This window comes from Saccostrea echinata, unplaced genomic scaffold (assembly GCF_033153115.1).
Source record: "Saccostrea echinata isolate AGI-Se365-2 ecotype Australia unplaced genomic scaffold, CSIRO_AGI_Sech_v1 ptg000001l, whole genome shotgun sequence".
Lineage (NCBI taxonomy): Eukaryota > Metazoa > Mollusca > Bivalvia > Ostreida > Ostreidae > Saccostrea > Saccostrea echinata.
In genome coordinates this window covers 41,363,458-41,383,563 of record NW_026889750.1, presented here as the reverse complement: position 1 = coordinate 41,383,563, position 20,106 = coordinate 41,363,458, and the positions used below count along the sequence as shown (strand labels likewise).

General features: G+C 33.1%; 1 protein-coding gene across 1 annotated transcript in view; it reads right to left on the bottom strand.

The window, feature by feature from the left end:
• Window positions 1-19,007, bottom strand: part of LOC133197554 (uncharacterized) — a 42,395-nt gene extending 23,388 nt beyond the window's left edge. Inside the window, exons 1-16 of the mRNA XM_061333648.1 lie at window positions 18,848-19,007; window positions 15,805-15,835; window positions 15,093-15,223; window positions 14,379-14,423; window positions 14,088-14,237; window positions 13,046-13,164; window positions 11,129-11,248; window positions 10,561-10,674; window positions 8,226-8,388; window positions 6,360-6,510; window positions 5,896-6,052; window positions 5,518-5,618; window positions 3,315-3,412; window positions 1,748-1,930; window positions 1,168-1,314; window positions 173-365 (exon numbers count right to left, since the gene is read on the bottom strand). Coding sequence (XP_061189632.1) covers window positions 173-365; window positions 1,168-1,314; window positions 1,748-1,930; window positions 3,315-3,412; window positions 5,518-5,618; window positions 5,896-6,052; window positions 6,360-6,510; window positions 8,226-8,388; window positions 10,561-10,674; window positions 11,129-11,248; window positions 13,046-13,164; window positions 14,088-14,237; window positions 14,379-14,423; window positions 15,093-15,223; window positions 15,805-15,835; window positions 18,848-18,950 — 2,006 coding nt within the window. The 5' untranslated portion in view covers window positions 18,951-19,007. The remainder of the gene's footprint in view (window positions 1-172; window positions 366-1,167; window positions 1,315-1,747; window positions 1,931-3,314; window positions 3,413-5,517; window positions 5,619-5,895; window positions 6,053-6,359; window positions 6,511-8,225; window positions 8,389-10,560; window positions 10,675-11,128; window positions 11,249-13,045; window positions 13,165-14,087; window positions 14,238-14,378; window positions 14,424-15,092; window positions 15,224-15,804; window positions 15,836-18,847) is intronic.
• Window positions 19,008-20,106: the final 1,099 nt, after the last annotated feature.

Sequence of the window (20,106 nt, the reverse complement as noted above, 5' to 3'; positions counted from 1 at the left end):
AAAAAATTGCATAACACGAGTGTATGCACACTTATTAAATCCTCAGCCATGTTTTTTTTTTCTATCTTATGTGTGATACTTTTCAGAAAGTAGCATGGTGACATTTATTTTTTAAAAATAAACAGTTTGGCACATTGATCAGATAAAATTCTATCCCTGTGAAAAGTTTTACTTGTTGAATCTGTCCACACTTATTCGACTGTGGACAACATTTCCAGTCTTTAAGATACGATTTACAGGATCTAACATTATACAGTGTTTGATGAATTTGACTGTGAGTAAATAAAGTTCAGAATTCTGGTCCCATGGCTTGCATACATTAAGGTGAGTGGTTGACAAAGGGTGGAACTCTCCAATACCAGGGTCTGTAAATATTGAAAATTTATTAAAAATTAATATTTCATTTAATGATATTTTAGTGCATTAACATTACACACCCTATGAAACATCATAAATAAACATTTTTCATGCACTATAGAGTGAATGACATGATTATTTGTGTCACTCAGGAAGACAATTACCAGCAAGTTCTGTTTGCTGGTAAAATATGTTTGTGTAGAGTGTGACTCAACTAGTACTGTCTCGATTTAAGTTTTAGGGTGTCTACCTATCAATAACATGTCCCTGTCCCTGGACAAGCAGCACTGACCGAATTCACTAAGAGGCATAGCCTAGGGCTCTCATCCAGTAAACAACATGTAAACTTAACACATGTACGAGCAACAGACTTACCCGTATTAGCTTTTATAACATTAAGTTTAATTTCCATTGTTTTCATTGGATGAAGAAACCCTAAAATTGATGTCATTCATGAAATGTGTTCAAATATCTTACAACTCCACACTTCTTGACTGTACTTATCACTGGGCTCTTGGGAAACTATAAGAATTTTGACTGTCCTCATCACTGGATTATGGGGGAACTATAAGAATTTTGACTGTACTTATCACTGGACTATGGGGGAACTATAAGAATTTTGACTGTACTTATCAATGGACTATGGGGGAACTGTAAGAATTTTGACTGTATTTATCACTGGACTATGGGGGAACTATAAGAATTTTGACTGTACTTATCAATGGACTATGGGGAACTACCGGTATAAGAATTTTGACTGTTCTTATCACTGGACTATGTGGGAACTATATGGAATTTGACTGTACTTACCACTAGACTCAGGTGGGACAATAAGAAGTTTGATCCTTTTGTATCCAACAGTCTGCTTCTCTGTTTCACCAAAACTCAGACACTTGATTCTGTTTTCTGACACAATCTGCTTAAAGTTGTTGTGTAAGGTTCTCAGAGCTAGAGAATCTAAAACAAAGTTTTATTTGTTTACATCTGTTAGCACGGTACACTGTGATGCACATGTCACAATGTACAGTGTGTTTGTAGTTACCAAGAGAGACAACTGATTGTTTAAATTTTGTACAAAATCTGAAAGGTAGATTATGAATAGAGATTAAAGATTAATACATTCATTTGAAATTTTTAGTTTAGTCAATCCCAGAATATTTTTCATTTCTAATTTTTGTGATATATTGGTGTTGTAAAATATTATTGTAGCAAATCAAAATATACGGATCGTGAGATGATATTGTTTTATTACAATTTCATGTATAACTACTGCTTGTAAAACCAGTTAATATATGTATTTCAGAATTTTGTAGTTCTGTGCCAAAATTAATTTTGTTGTAAAGTGTACATATGGTGTATATGTGCTTGGTATGAACACATTATAGCATACCTTGACTTAGTTCCTGGACTTCTACTGTGGGGGAGAAAATACGACTCCCACGGTTTGAGATGTTAGCGAGGGCAGAGCCTCGGTGTGGGGTGCTGTAAAAGATGACTCCTGATGTGTTGTGAACAATGTCTGAACAATCTGGATGTAGGTTACTCTGACTTAAAACTTCCTTGACCAACAGCCCTGCATCAAAATTACAGTTATTTACTGTAACAGTTTGAAAGATTCTGGCATTTATACATTTTAAGTAGGGAAGGCAATCAAATACAGAATTGCTAATTGGTAACTGCAAGATGTTCTGACTGATTTAACTGTTAATCTTAACAAAATATACACAATTTCTTGATGTGTTTTTTTTTCAGTAAGTCCTTTTCATATATTTATGAAGACTTAAAAAAGACACTAAAATTTTTTCCGACCAGATCTCACACAAATTCACACTGTTCAATTCATTTGAAGTCTCAAGTGCAATACTTCATGATTCTGCTAAACAGCTGAAGAGGTAAAAAGTGCTATATTTGAGTGTGCTAATTTATGTATGTTTAAAGTATTAAATATATATTTTTTCTTGACTTTTTTGGCTGACACTGTTCCAGTGAATGCTACCTTTCTTTAACCACTTTTAATATATGCAGCTGTAAATGGGTACATTGACTAGATGGTGGTAAAAAAGAATTAATTAAATGTACTTCATTTTTGAAAATTTTGGAACACTGTTTCAGCCTTCATTTCATGAGAACAATGCCTTAACAAGTCAGGTACACTACCTTATATGGAAGACAATTTTCAACACGTGACGATGTTTTCGTCACACCCATTCTCCAATCAATTGAATAAGTCCCAAAGCATGACAGTCTACTACATGTTTATGATTCAATAGCGACACGTGGTTTTCGTCGGTTTACTGCATGATATTTACTTTGTCACTGGAAAAACCATAGAGCTTCTTTTTTACTTTATAAGGCCAAAATTGAAAGATTATATTCCAAAGACACTGCTCCATGCTCACATTTAATATTGGAGTTGTTTTAGATGATTAATAGTCGCTTCAAATTCCGTACTAGTAAACGCTTTGACGTTTGCATGTACATAAAAACATTTTGAAAATATTGAGGGATTAAATAATAATTGCGCACCTTGTACTGCTGTCTAAAACTATGTACATGTATATCACGTGAAAAAAAACTCTCAATGCTTTATCGACACAATAGCACCTACGTCTCTTTGAACAATGGTTTAGGCCGATGTATTTTACATTGATATAAGGCTTCATAATTCAAATTTTGTAAATGTAAGCATAGAAATGAAAGATTATACATCATTTTTAATATTTCTGTTCATAAATCTCAAAAAAGAATTGAAAATGAGTTTCCAAGGGACAATTCAAGTTGCCCTTTCTTTTCAACACAACTGAGTACTTGTAGTAGCCCATAATGCATTGCGACTCATTCATCATTGGGTAAAGTAAACAGAGAGCTAATTTACATGCAAATTTATGCTGACGTCAGAAAAACTAGTGGTCTCGACCTGCTTAATAACTCTGCACCTTTCAACAAGCTAGATTTACCTCCCATTGAATGTGTGACCCAGATAATAGGTCGTGACCCCACCCCTGCTGCCTTCAACTTTTTTTGAAGTTCCGAAGCTCTTCTTGGCAGGGAACGCCTACAACAATTTAAATATTGTTAAAAAGTCAGAAGTTTTTTTTTAACAAAGCTGAGTTCCAATGACTTGAAAATGATTTAGCACAAGTTTACTTAAAACTGACTTTTTGGTTCTGAATAAATAGATAAAGATGTACAGATGTTTTTGGATGACAAAATAAAGGATGGTGAAGAATAAAACCAAAAGTTTCCAAGAAGACTGTAGCTCTGATGGTTTCAATTCATTTTAGTCTAAAAGCTGCAATTGGAATTGTACAATGTACTTAATTTTTTTTAGTTTTATATTTTATATAATTATATACTTGAAATTTTATGAACTTATACAAAATTTTATTCAAGCCAGACCAGAAATTTGAAAGAATTCAACAAAACAACAACAAAAGTCAATATACAGTATAGAATGACATGTCTTGAAGAAGTCTGCTTGTGTATTGCATTTTAGATAAATTTGACAAAACTGGAAAGTGGTGGAGGGGGGGAGGGGGGGGGGGAGGAGTAACAATCTAAAAGAATTACACTTGAACTTTGGTATCTCGATCACGGATATCTCAAATACTATGGAAATATTGAAGTGATTTGGAAGTCCAAACCACTTATTCCTTTAGTATTTTACCCTGGATATCCTGAATCCATGGTTATCTCTAAGTATTTTCTCTGTCCCATCAAGTTCAAGATAACAAGGTTTGACTGCTACAGTATATGCATTATTGTAAATAGAGCAAGGTGACATAACTCAATGCAATGAAAAAAAAACTGACAAACAAAATAATATACTGTGACATCACCTGTTGACCAGGTTTTGTTGAAATCAGACCAAAACTGTAGGAGGAGATCCGAGGAGTAGCATTTTGAATTGTTTGCAGACAGACAAACAGGACACCTACTAATGCATAAACTCTTCTAGTTTCTGAACTTTACAGCTCAAAAAATATGGAAATAGACTGTTTGAGTGACTCAGGTACAATGTAACTTGAAATATACCTTGCTTATTATAACTTTGTCACATTTAAGTACGTTAAGGCAGTACACAGATCATATTTCGGCGAATTTAGACTTTTTTTTGTAAAATATAACATTGATAAATCGGAAAAGCCATAGATAAAACATTTACTATTATTATCCATTGTATAGACCTCATTGAGTTTTAGGCTAAAAGAAGCACTCCACTACGACGTCATCACGTGACGTCTATAAATAGAAAAATTGCCTTAATGAAAAAGTGAAAAGTTCAACACTACCCCGGGTATAATTCATTTCTTTTTGTGAAAATAATTATGTAAAAACATCACTGGACCATGAAAAGTGCTGCTAGAATCCTACTCTCCAAACACAGAAAAAAATATTCCAAAGTTTCGCCTGAAACCTTACCAAAATTTTTACATTTTATACATACGATCAAGGAATTGTCATCGATTTATGTTAACCACATGATTCTAGCAGCACTTTCAAAGTACTATAGAATACAAGCTTTCGATGCAAACAAAAATTATGTTTCACAGTATGCGGCGTAGTGTTGAACTTTTGCATCTTTGTTGTTACAGAGCGACAGAGGAAAGGCTGGTCAGGATTTCAAAGCACTGCCTGTGTTCATTACAAGAAAACATGATAAGAATATATCAGCGTACCTGATTCATAATCTTTAATTCCTTATGAATCACACATAACATCCACGGTATATGCTTTAAAACTCCCATTTCATATATTTGTTTACATGAGTTCTCGTCAAGTTTCATTTTTACTTGGCAAATATTTGATCAATAGTTATGACGTCATGGGTTTGGTATTTAACCCCCGTGATAAATACTTAGCTATTTATACCACCCAAAAATGACAAGATTTAGTTTATATTATGTTTTTGAATGAGTCCATTCATTTCTTGGACCTGAAATTAAACTTTAAATATAGCTATTAAGAAATCATTATTTGTAAAGGTCACGTCATACAGGTTACTATGACGTCATATTGTAAAGGCAAGTAGAATATCTCTGGGTGTAGCCTTAACATACCCGCGTACCTGGAGCAAAACACAAAAAATGAGTATAAACCTGTCTGTGAACTTTTACAAGTGATATTACAGTAGTTTAGATAAGAAAGTACATTACTGACTTTTCTGTCTCATAAGGACAGTTGGCATTCCAAGTACTGAGATTTGTGTCATACTCTACAGATAAAATCCGAACAAAGGGAACATCCTTGGACAGCCAATCCTTTAAAGAAATAAAATAAAAATTACATTTATCTGCAATTCATAGATCAAGTATTGTTATCAAAAGCACTTTGAATTGCTTCAGTTAATCTTTCTTTTTTTTACATAAAATGTTCAAACATGTTTTTAATAGATTTTTGAAATGACAGCCCTGAAAATGTCTTAATTGCTAGTTGTATAAAATTGTATTTGTGAGTGAAAGTCAGGCTGTAGAGTTGGCAGGGAGACCCTTGTACATGAAAACCATGATAGATTTTTTATAGATTTTTCAGCCCTACCTTTGGCCAGCAGAAGGTGTATGTTCCTTTGCGAACACTTGCCACCCCTTCTGCTACATTGTCTTTGTCTGGCATCTTTCTGTCCTGTTGTCTCCAGGTTTTAAATGGTCCACCAAGTAATCCATGGACAAAAACCACATCAGCCATCACTGGGTCTCTACAAAAGTGTCTTACATGTAGTGCAAATAATTAAACATAAAGCAGTAAAGATACTCCTGCAAAACATTTTTCAATTTCAAGGTCAATGTTGTGATCAGGTCTGAAAGTGGTAGTTAAAATATTCCTTTTTCACTCAACTGAACATGAAATTATCTGATTGCTGGCCACCCAAAACATATCAAAACATGGACAAGAATTTAACAAGATCAATTTTAAATTATAAATGGAGGTTAATGATAAATGTGACACTGAATCATATTTTTCATTTAGCATCACAAGAATCAGGTCTACAGAAAGGTTTTTACTTAGATCTCTTTGTTGGGTGTACAAGGTAGACACCACTGGGATACAGAAAGGTCCCATCATCTCTGTCTAAATTAACCAGAGCTCTAGAGGCATGTAATGATAGCTGCAGGTCTGAGGACTTGGACCATTTATACAATAGGGATACCCAACCTGAAAATATAGCAGTCACATTTATATGTTTATACCAGTGATACCAAATAACACAGAAAGGATATCCCATCTTAAGGGTACTCTATAGGTGTAAAATTATTCTTCTAAACAAGAGGCCCATAGGCCACAATGCTCACCTGAGTCACTTTGGCCCTGCTGTTCTTAATCAAATTTTCCCCTTGTAATATTTTGAACCTCAAGGGACATGATTCAATCAATTTAAAATCTAAACAACCTTATGAAGTTTTCACATAAATTTCATCTTTTCTATCCCAGCGGTTCTCGAAAAGAAGATTTATAAAGATTTTTCCTATGTATATTTCAATGTAAAACTTTGATTCCCTATTGTGGCCCCATCCTACCCCGGGGACCATGATTTAAACAATTTAGAATCTACACTACCTCAGGAAGCTTCCACCTAAGTTTCACCTTTTCTGGCCCAAGGGTTCTTGAGAATATGATTTTTAAAAGATTTTTCCTATACCTTTCAATGTAAAACTTTGATTTTCTATTGTGGCCCCAAACTACCCTTGAGGACCAATTTGAACAATTTACAATCTAAACTACCCTAGGAAGCTCTCACACAAGTTTCACCTTTTAAGGTCCAGCGATTCTTAAGAAGATTTTTTAATGACCCCACCCTGTTTTTGTGTTTTCTTGATTATCTCCCCTTGGAAGGGGCTTGGCCCTTCATTTTAATAATTTAAACTCCCCTTCACCCAAGGATGCTTTGTACTAACTTTGGTTAAAATTGGTCCAACTGTTCTTGAGAAGAAGTTGAAAATGTGAAAAGTTTACAGACGGACAGACAGACAGCGGACGACAGACAACAGGTGATCAGAAAAAAATTCAGCTCAGGTGAGCTAAAAAGCATATGCAAGTTTGTACTCTGACAGCTACTTCAAGAATGAAGGTAATTTTTAGATACAAAGTACAATACCTCTATTCCCGAAAAAAAAATGAATACACAATTTAAGAACAGTTAAACTTTGGTATCTCATACACCCATATCTTGAATACCATGGATATGTTGAAGTGAGTTGGAAGGCCCAACTACTTTTTCTATATGTATTGCAACCTCTACATCTCAAATCCTCAGATATCTTGAGGTTTTTTCTCGATCCCATCAAGTTTGAGATAACAAGGTTTGAACTGTAATCAGTAATGTGACTTTATATGTCCTGTTGTATAACTGGGCATCTGTACCTTCATTGCTAAAGAATATTACAACTATGCTTACTCAGGTAGGGCTCTAAGAATCTTAATGAAATTTTATACACGAATGTACATAACTTATCAATGCTAATTATCACCTGTACTTCTTTTTTTAAATTGCTGCATCCAATGATTCTCACTGATAAATTTATGGACCAGACCCCCCCCCCCCCCCCCCCCCCCCCCCCCCCCCCGATTATAATCAATTTCTGTGCCAAGTATGAGCTTCCAATGTTTCTCAGTTACAAAGATATCGTCTAGACATAATTGTATAGATAGACAGTCTGTCTGTCAATGTCTGAGCCATAACTTCCTAATTGAGACAGAGACTTACAGACATTTTAGGTGATTCCTATAAACCTTTTCAAATTATGTTTGCCAGGGGTTAAAAAAATTAACTGCAAATAATACTGGTTTTAAGTAAGCCCTTTCAGTGATCTCTACAGAAGAATAATTGCACAATCTCCAACAGTAACCATGTTCCCCTGAGATTCTCTTACCCCCTTTAATGATTTCTGGATGTAGTTCTTCATGTACAGACAAATTCCCCAGAATTCTAGCAATCTGTCTCCTCATCACTATGCTGTATTTTCTCTTGTGGTAAGTCTGTTGTAGAAGTGGTAGTACTCCCATTTTCATCATCTCAAAGCAATGATGTGGCTCCTTCAAAAGAAAAACACAAGTCAATCATTTTAATAGGAAGTTTAATACATGTATATGCCATTTATGCTCACTGCTACACATATGGGAAATAAATTATGTATATAAAAAAGCAGATGAAATACTCCTAACGTGAATTTCAAAACGAACCTCAAGGTTTGTGTTGATCTTACTGCTGAACCTTTTGTACAGTAAAACTCGCTTATAACGAAGTCACTGGGACCTGTGAGATTACTGTACAGCAGGTTAAAATCTAGGTCGGAAAAGATCGTGATTTGTTCAACTTGCAGCAAATCGCGGTCGTTTGAATTCGCGGAAATGAAAAATTATACAAAAACTTTTTCCGCACTGCAAGTATTTTCCTTGCATATTGTGTCGATTCTGAACCCGATTAAATAGATTGAAACACCGTACTGATCCCGATTGGAAGACAAAATGTTGTACGATTTACACTGTTATGCATTCATATAAATTTTCTTCTTTCTTTCTCTTGTTTTCTTTCTTTCTTTTTGTTAAATATTTTTGAAATACATATGAGTCTATACGCGAGTGTTTTATTTAAGTGATTTCCAGTCGTATCCCAAACAATGGGAAACGTATATAAAAAAAAAAAGAAGAAGAAGCTCTTTGGCAGGTGATCGTTCATTAATAGGTATGTTTTGAGTAGAGTACTGAGTAGTACTTACTGCAGGTCTTTTTAATCCCTCTGAATCTAAATCAGTTGTCAGTACTGATCGTCAGAATGTTGAACTGTTAATAAAATTGAATTAATGTGTAACAGTGTTGTCTTTACTACGTAAGTGCCTTCATTAAAGATAATAAGACTGAGTGATATGCACGGGTGAATTCTAACAATACATGTTTTATAGATAATTACATGGCGCCTCTACTGGGTGGCAGAATTAAATGTTAGTTTTAGATGTTTATTTATCAATTAAGCTTTTAAAAAACAACAACTACTTGTTAGTGATTGATCCGTACACCCTCATAATAAGGAAGACAGTCTACATTTCTGCTATATTAATTACTGCTTTTTATGTTTACAAGGAAACGTAAATAGAGTTACCGAATCTAATCACAAATATCGGTAATATTTCAATTTATCCTTATCAATTTTTGAAGAATTATTCACTGTATGTTGAATTCGCGGAATTTTTATTTCTGCGAATATAGCGAATATTATCTCCGCGAGTTAATTTCCTGCTGTACAGTACTTTGCTATATCCATAATTCGTTAGATCCGTGTAAGAAATTTGTTAAATTTATATCGCTGGGGATCCAAGAAAATTTCACTATATCCATGAATTCGCAATATCCGTGTTCATACTAAACAAGTTTTACTGTACATGTACTTCTTAATTCATCCAGCAATAGAGCAGAAAAGCATGTTTTATTTAAAAAAAAATTCAGAAGAATATCTCAAACCCTGAGAACAAAGTTTTCAGTTAATTGAAAAAGTAATGGGGAAAGATCAATAAATGTATGTGGAAATCCAAACAGATGAATTCAAAACCCAAGAGTGTCTAGTCACAAACTTGACTTTCTTTAAATTTTTATCCTATTTTTTCCCCTATGCAGGGGGCTACACTACGGCATGGAAGCCATGGAGCTGTTAAATGTCCCTCTAAGGCCAAATAAAAAAATATGTGTGGTTCCGGTTACCCGACCGTCCCTATTTTATACCCCCCAACCCTAAACTTTTTTTGACAATTTTCATATTTTTTCTGAAGTTTTCCCCAATTTCCATCAATGGCTCCAGTTTAAGTTTTAGTTTCAGCAATGACGGCCTCCTTGCACAACATAGTGCAAGTGTTTATTAGTGTTAAATCCAAAGCAAGCTAGCATGTAGGCGTCCCCTACCAATACTGACTAGTATTTTATCACACCACATCTAAATGTCATTTGCAAAGTAGTGATAAGTATTATTTAGAATAATTAAGAAAATCATTTTGTTAAAAAAAAAAAAAAAAAAAAAAAAATCCCTACCTACCTACCCTAATTTTTTTGGAGGTGTAACCGGAACCACACATATTTTTTTGTTTGGCCTAATCTTGGACATCATCACTCCTCACCTCTGTTTCTTCTATAAACTATATGTTGAACATTAAGTACATACATTTTTTTATCAATATAAACTTGATGCCTAGAGACACCTTTGAGAAGACTCTTACTTACATTTGAATGACTGATCAGAGCTTGTAGGCAGATAATTTCCACCCTCTCTTCTGGCCCTCTGCTAACTGTTTTAGCAAAATCAACCCCAGGTCCTCCAAAACTCCAGTATCCTCCCTAAATACATGTACCGGTATATTCATGAATGATAATATTAATGTATATAGATATACTTTGGATTATAAAAAAACTTTCATGATACTTGCCTGGAAAACACAAAATTGTTCACCGATATCTATGTAAACATATGGAACATTCACAGATAAAAAGGAGTCCAATTTATTTCACATGTGGAATGATATGGCACTTCATTAATGTGTGTTTTCATAACTACCAATAATCTGCCTTAGTTACTACTATGTTGGTATGCTGAGTGCAAGAAATTAACAAAAGTTTCCCACACACTCTTTTAAAATCAATTCATCCCCATTGTATAGGACATGCACACATCTTGAATACTGTGGAATCATTGTAATTCATGGGGGTGTAATTTCGTGGGTTACATGTATATGGTAGATTCAATAAATAGAACAGATCTACAAATGCATTCCTGGCACTATATATGCCTTACTCGCTCTTCTTCTATATTCCCCTCAATCAGGGCCTGTGTTGTAAAATACTCCAAACATTTGCTGAAGCCATCTTTTGGCAACGAGGACAATAAAACTTTCAACCCAGACTCCAGATCTCCCTGAAAAAAAAATGATATTATCAGCAAGATTTGATAAAGAACAATATATGGTGTATTATACTATGCATGAAAAATGCAAGTTACAGATGAAACTAATTACTAAACTATCATTTCAAAATTTAAATAAAGAGCAATTTTAACCCTTACTGCTATTTTTTTTTTTTTAACAATGTTCAAATTTTCTCATTTCTGTTACAAATGAACGAACAGGTGATTATTATAAAGCACACTTATCTTGATGAAGGGCCCAAAAAATTAAACCAAATCATACCAAAGCAGATGAAAATCTGAACAAACAAGTAAATTAAAAGAATTGTAGTCCCCTGTTTTTGGTGTTTTAGTGGTTGGGACACATTTATGGCATATTGTAACTGTCTTGTCCATGTGCCCTGTCTTGTCTGTCCATCAAACAAAAAATTAAAATTTTTGAATTAATAAAAGTTACATTATGGTCAAGATTTAAGTTTTTTAAAACTGCATCAAACTTCTAGGTCAAGATCAAGAAGTCAAAAATCATACAATGTAGATCTTTCTGAAAGGTGTCACAGGTAATGTACATGTAAAATATGAAAGCACTATCGTCTCTCATTCAAAAATTATTTCCAATGTTAAAAATTTTGAAAATTCCTGTAAGTCAAATTCTAAGGTTAAGGTCAAAAAGTCAAAAATCATAAAGTTTGGAAAGGTCTTGTAAAAGGTAATGCACAAGTCAAATATGAATGTCCTATCTTCTCTCGTTAAAAAGTTATCACTAATGTTAATTTCTTTGAAAAGTAGGTCAAACTTCAAAGTCAAGGGGCCAAAGACTATTTAAGAAATAAGATATGATTTTTAGAGTTTCATTGGGATATGACATGAAGACGGTCACGTGATCAAATTCTATAACGCCCGAAGGGCATTATAGTAGATTTGATCAGGTACCGACTTCATGTCATATCCCAGTGAAACTCTATAAAATGATATTTTATTTCTTATATTTATATTTTACTTTTATTCATGTTACAAGGAAAAATAGGCACTATTTTGACTTTGTTATGGAAATGCAACATAAAGTACCTATGACGTCTTGTGACGTTACAATCGGAACTTTCCAAATGGCTCGTGCAGTTTGCTCTCAATACACAAGAAAGTCTGACTATGTGACCATATGCATGTCATTGAAAATTGAAAGTCAATTTATTTAGTATTGTCATACAAGGAAAGACATCGGCAAATGTAAATATAGTAAATTTAGAAAGGCCTTGTCACAGGTAATGCACATGTCAAATAAGAATGCCATAACTTCTCTCATTCAAAAGTTATCATCATCGTTTGTTTTTTTTGTAGAGCAGGTCAAACTTCAAGGTCAAAGTCACAAGGTCAAAAATCAAAGTACATTTGGAAAGGCTGCCACAGGTATTACACATGTCAAACATGAATCCCTCATCTTCTCTTATTCAAAAGTAACCATTAATGTTATAATTTTTAAAAAGTAAGTTATATTTAAAGGTCAAGGTCACAGGGTCAAAAATCATAGTTTACTTAGAAAGATCTTGTTACAGATAATGTAAATGTGAAATATGATGCCCCATCTTTTCTTATTCAAAAGGTATGACCAAGGTTAAAGTTTTTTGTGACAGACAGACAGACAGTGGGACTGACTGACAGATGATTGAGATTAATTTTCCCTCACTTTCGCAACAAAAAGGGGAAAATGAACGGCTAGATGGATGAACAAACACACAGCAGGATAAGGAGTTAGACCAATCAATATCAAAGACAGACAGATACACAGATTGTTCCTGTAGAGCACTGTACCTCTAATTTGTCTGGGGTAGGAAATGGAGTAAAAAATCGCCCATCTACATCTTCTGTCCTAGCTAATCCAACTAATGTTCTGGAATCACAAGCTTTCCTGACCCATTCATATTTCTCATCTAGTAGATAATAAAGAAACAAAAATCTCACTTAACTTAGTATATGTACATGTATTGCATAATCACATTACCTATTGTTAATCAGAAGGTATATCTATCTCAAATTGTACATTTCACATATCTAAAAAACATACAAACTTAAATAAAATACTGTAAACCACTTTTTATTTGCGTGCCAGTAATATTCGTGAGTTTCGCAATCTACTTTAACTCGTGAATATTAATCACCACGAACCATTTATTTTGCTTTGTATTTGTAGAGAATGTTTCCTCTGTCACAAAAATTAATCGTCGCGGATTGATTTCAAACTGACGAATCACGAATAAAAGATGATGCAAATAATAGTTGGTTTACAGTAAACAAAAGACATTGAGCAGCAATGTTCATTAGAGTCATCTCCTGCTTACTGAAAATTAAAATCTTGTTATTATGACCTTTCTTTTTTAATAAATTATATTGCATTATATGAAGTATCTCTTTAATTTTATCCTGCTAGATTGATTTCAAAATGGATATGTAAATGACTTTAATCTATTTCAATATTCCTTAATTATAGTATTTCCACTGGGAGGAAAAAAAAATCACTTAACTTCATGATGCTTTCTTGAAGCTTGTTGTGTTGAATTTTTTTTCAGTAATTATTGGAAAAATATACAAAAAGCTTATTATAAACAAATGACATGAAAGAAAAAATATTCATCACAAAATGTAACTTATTTAAGTAAGGCTAGCTAGATTAGCAAAACAAAATGACCAAAAAAAAAATAAATAAATAAATAAAAACCAAACAAACAAACAAAAAAAAAACAAAAAAAAAGCAATACAACACCTTCCATACCCCCCCCCCTCCTAAAAAAATGTCAGTGAATGAATACAATAGTGTTTTTTAGTTAATACTTATTAAACTGGCTTTGATCTTCACCTGGCCAATGATGGATAGTCCCCAAAGTTTGAACTGCCTTCTTTCTCTTTGCAGGGTCTGCTGATTGGGTCAGCAAAACCAGCATGTGTGGATCATTAAAATGAAGGAGTCCTATTAGAGATACTGGTATATGTGCTCCAACCTGATTTCCTACAAAATGAATAAAATGATGCTTTTACTTTCCATTTTTATAATAGTCAGTTCTACAAATAAATATTTATGCATACAGTTTTCATGTACATTTAACATACATGCAAAACAATAGAAGAAATACAGATTTGATATAGTTACCTAACTTGTCTTTCAAATTGAAGATTCTTTTTGGTTTCTGGTGATCTGTTAGAATTATGAAATCACAATTGAATATGCTGTATATCTGCACTTAAACAAAAAGTTCTTGTATGTTATTTGCAAATAGAGTACACATTTTCAGATGTGCCTTTATTCTGCAATACATGACATTGTATCTTACACAAATAACACAAAAATCCTCAAGAAAATTTTGTTTGCTTCTCGGAATACCTTACAATTCAGTTAATTAACAATGTTTGTGCTGAATGTTAAAAGTGTGACCTCTTTGAACATCCAGTTAACAGAGCATATAGTTATTATGTAAACTAATTCACACACTGATAATCAGGACTGACAAGTGCTGGTGACTGTTTAGTTTCACAATTCTCTAACTCTTTAACATATCCAGAATAAAATGTATGGATAACAAGTCGAGACAGACTTCAACACATAAACTTGGAGAGATTAAGATTATATTTCTGAGATTTATAGCAGGTAACACTGGGAAATGTGGCTTACTTCATGAGACCACTGAGAGGCATCTTACACTGGGCATCGTATAATACATGCAAATAAATGGCAAATACAATGTATATCAATTTTCACTAAGATTCTAAAAGTGAATTACACTAAATTTATTTTACTGTTGTTTCCATTGCTCCTCAGAAATACTTTCATGTGTATTTGCCTAAAAATATGTTCAATGATGTCTACCTTTAATTTGAAGTTCAGCAATATCCTCTGGATTTTTGTACTGTTTGTATCTATCTCTGTCTAATGCTGTTGACTGTGTCACAGTTCGAAAGTTTGTATCATGTAAGATACTGTATCTCACGACATAAAACCTGTTAGAAAATTAAAATTTTGATCATTTTTTTATTCTTTTATAAATACTGCATGTAGCATTTATTGTGGGTAACACTGAAAATTTTCACCCCAAGAAAACCATTGTCAACCGAGGCACAGCTGAGGTCAATGGTTTTTGAGGGATGAAAATTTTCAATTTTACCCTCAACTACATGTAGTATTTATTATATTATAATGAATGTTTTATACAGATTCAAATAACAGTGAACCATGCATGCATACACGTAGATTCTGCACAGTCAACTTTTTTTGGAATATCACACATCATCAAGTAATGTTGACCATGTCAACATTCTATTGTGCTGGAGGGTGTGGTTTCATTATTCAGAGGGTAACAATGTCTTTAAACAAATTTTTCTTGAAGAATCAAATTCAACTCATTTACATGAAAATATAATATATTGTATGCTACATGAATTGTCTTCATTTACAGGTACTAAAACACAAACAAAGATTCAGATTTGACACACTTGACATTCTTTTCAAAATGTCAATCTTTTTCAAATCATGAAAGTTTCTAGACACATCACTAGTCAATAAAGTAATTATTATGCCCTACCCTGCAGTTGTAATTGCTATGGATAGGCAACCTGTAACATAAAAAACAAAACTTTACAACTACTGATATTAACACTAGTATATATAATACAGCGTGCATTTTCCATTCATTTTTATTTTGCAATTAAAAAATATCAGCTAAAATTCAAAATTGGACACAACACATAAGTAATCATGATTTTGCTCCTAACTGAAATGAATATCATGAATTTTCTTCAATATATGAAGGTTTTTCACAATGAACTTGCACCCTGTGCATTTCTTGTTCAATAATGCAAGTGAAATTAGATATTATTTAGATTAATTGTCCTAAAAAGTAGCAATTTAAATGACATGTATGCATGCTCTCAGTCTCTAACTAAATATTGTTATATGGTAATAGAAAAGTAAACTTATGGCTGGACTGGGAATCGAACCCTAAACCCATGCATTATTAGTTATGTGCTCTAACCACTGAACTATTCAAGCCAATTTCCCTGTATATATAGCCCAAACCACTACATTCCTCCCTCCTTAAATTGTCTTTTCTCTTGATGACACACAACCCAGATTCTTTAGCCCTTGGCATGACTTTCATCTGCAAGATGATAGGTGGTCAGTGGCACCAAATGTAGCAGGAAAGTAGAAAAATTATGGATGGACAAGGGATTTGAACCTGGGACCCCTGCAGTACTAATCAGGTGCTCTAACCACTGATCTAACCAGGATGATATATGGCCCAAACCACTACATGGTATTTATTCAAAAAGAAAAGAATAAAATAATATGCTAGAAAAAGTAAATGTCACAATTAACATCCAAACATGGTTTCATATATTTTAACAATACAATTTTTCGCTATGTAAATACAGGTAAACTTCGTTATCTCGACATCAACGGGACCATCAGAAAATGTCGAGATATCCGAGGTGTCAAGATATCAGAGTTGAGACTTGACGTCCAAGATTTCATTGCATAGCAAAACAGACAAGCTTATTATATGTACATGACTTTAATATAGACTGTAGCTCAACATATTTCAGAATTTCCTCTATTTTTATTAAAAATCTAAGAAGTTATTTTAAAAATCTTGTTTATTAAACGTGTTCTTTATCAAAATCTTTCTAAATTCACACAGTTTCAGCACAAAGTTACAGCATTGATCTGCATTCGCGTATAACTTGCCTTTTCGTCAGAACAGGATACAAAATGCGCTCTATAAACTTTGAACCGTATAAAATCGACATCCGATATACGGTAAAAAAAATTAAATGCGGATTATTTTTTTCTTATTTCATTCAGGAAGAATGTACATTAAAATTAATTTTTTTAAAGAGATTTGTGTATCTAAACTAACGTAGTGATGTTACAGATGCACGAATTACGGCTGATTCGGTCAATCGTGTCATTAATTGGATTGTTTCCTGTTGAATACATTTAAACTACAAAATATCATTAAAATTTTTTTTTTTTTAATTCCTTAGTTTGAATTTTTCAGTGTGTTTGTTATTCATTGTAATTAGATTTAGCAATGATATTACCCAAGCTCAATTAACTTCTCAGAGACGCCGAAGGGGCTTGGGATTCACCTACAAACACAGTCTATAAAATTAATTAAGCAGCCTGCAGTCAAAACATGGGTGTGAAAGAAACTTTGACGACGTCAAGATACCCAGAGTCGTCCGTGTGTGACGAGCGACCCTATCTGACAAACAGTTAGGTTCAGTGGAGCAGAAAATTGCTGATGTCGACATATGCCAGGTAAATTTTGCTCTTGGGACTGTGAATATACGTCGAGATAACCTGGGTTGTCGACATTACCGAGGTTGACATAGAGTTTTTGCAAATCATTTATATAGTAAATACTGCCGGGACTGTGGAAGGATGTCGACATATCCCAGGTTGTCGACATATCTGATGTCGAGATACCGAAGTTTACCTGTAACTAACTTAAATGTCATAACTATATTCCATAACATTTTATTTGTTCAGTAGAATTTACTTGGCGGGTTTAAATCCCATGCCGTTTTGTAGTCAGTTTGGGTGTAGCAATTGAGTAGAGCAGACGGACTTGACTTGCTCGAGTATTTACAGTAGTAGATAAAGTAATTGACCAGACTTTCACATCTCTTCTGAGGTAAGTTTGTTTTATTGATTTAAAGGTTTTTATCTTATACAGTTTCCTGAAATGGCCAAGGACCTTAGTTCTTAATTTTGATGTAAATTATTTGATTGAGTAATGTGTGCATTGCTATCATTTAAAGTATTATTCTAATAGTACATGTATTATTATATTAAAGTATGTAGTAGCTACAATGTATGGTGTAAAGTACATGTGTATAGTACGCAAATATTTCATATATTGTGTGAAGTATGCAGTAAAATGCAGTATGCAGTAAAATGCTATAGTGTTTGCAGTAAAATGCAGTATGCAGTAAAATGCTATCAAGAGTATTTGCAGTAAAATGCAGTATGCAGTAATATGCTAGAGTATTTGCAGTAAAATGCAGTATGCAGAAAATGTAAAGTATACAATAAATGTTATGATATGCACGAGCATGAATCCAGTTAGTATATTTTAAATACAATTGTTATAATGTATATAATTTACAATAATTTTGTAGATCCCATTTGGTCCAGGAAGTCATTCAATCCAAACAGCGAACCATCTTGAAATTTTAAATTTGTACAAAGCCAATAAAATGTGATCAATAATTCAAAGAACTTAGTCCTTGTTTTCCTATTTTGTGGCGACCACTCGGCCTGCCTGCGACAGTAAAGGTGGTATAAAAATGCAAATTAATTGACTTCTAAGCTTTCGTGTCATTCATCTGACATCACAATTTAGGCTAAATGTATGAAAATCCGAATTTAAGGTACTGGGCTTGTTCATCTCTGTTCAAATGTTTAGGTCACTGTAAGTAGAAAGGCATTTGTATTTATTATCTTATGCTTCAATAGACATTTCTGCGCTCACTCCAACGGTCACGCCGTTAAACATATCATTAGTGTGCATTTCAATAAATACAGATACCCATATTACTAATGTTTTAAGTCAAGAGTACCAATAGAATACAGTTTTCTTCTGTTTGAAGGAGCCTGTGAAATAAATCTCAGTCCTCTAGATTGTTCTGAAATGAAACATATTTTTCTAAAAAGTCCAATCATTTCTTCATTGTCCCATGTCAAACCTGAGAACGAACAGAATAGTTGCAATCGTTAGTACGACTTTCGTAGAACTCACTAGAACTGTAGAAGCAGACAAATTTTTGAATTCAATGTCATTCTACATCTCCTTCTCTTACTCTCTGTTTTTGTTTTATAAAACTTACAACTGACAAGGATTTTGATGATAATTTTTGTTCTTCGATCCCGACATTATTTTTACTGAATGAAATAAATGAAATAAAATAATTTTGAACAGAATGTATGCCTGTATGTGTTTTTAAATAGTCACTTAATTTTTAAATTATTTTTTAACAAGAAGAATAAGCATAGCACCTAAACACGCAAATGCCAGTATTCACATTATATACGTACATTGGTGAGTTAGGTAGGAAGAGAATGATTTAATCAATATTTGTGTTGTCAAATGTATGGGTAAGGTACTAAGCTGTAGTTTTTTGCTAGTTCTTCTAAATATACAGCAAATTTAATTTTCAAGTGTAATTAAAATAGTGAATGATGCGAAGAAATGTGGATATATCAAATTATTATATACTTTATGATATGAAAGAAAATTTCCATATTTTTTCCACAAATCTATTTAACAAACAAATAAAGAAATAAACAAACAAACAAATAAATAAACAAACAAATAAAGAAAGAAATATTAGAAGTAATGAGCTAAATGTGACTCCGACCCCATTTAAAAGTATTGAATGTTTGTGCTAAACTTGTTTGCTTGTAGCTATTTGTAATTGCAGAAAAGAAGATTTTTAACTAATTGTGGCAAATCTGAATTTCAGAAATCATAAGAGTATTTAATTTTAAATGTCATGAAAATGATTTCAAATATCAAGATTCAGTTACTAAAAAGGAGGCAAAATTAGCATTCTATCAAAAATATCCAAGTAGCGATTCAGAACACCCCATTTCCAGTACTTCTATAACCTTGGGGGTCTTCAAACATAGAAGACAATGCATGATACTGCAAAAAAGTGAGAATCTTAGATATCTTTATTATATAATATTCACTCCAAAAATCGACTACTGAAAAAAAAAAAAAGATGACAAAGAAATTACTATTGTATTTCGAAAAAAAGAAGAACTTTCAAGACTTTTTAGGGAATATATAGCTATAATTGTAATAAGCCACGCTAAT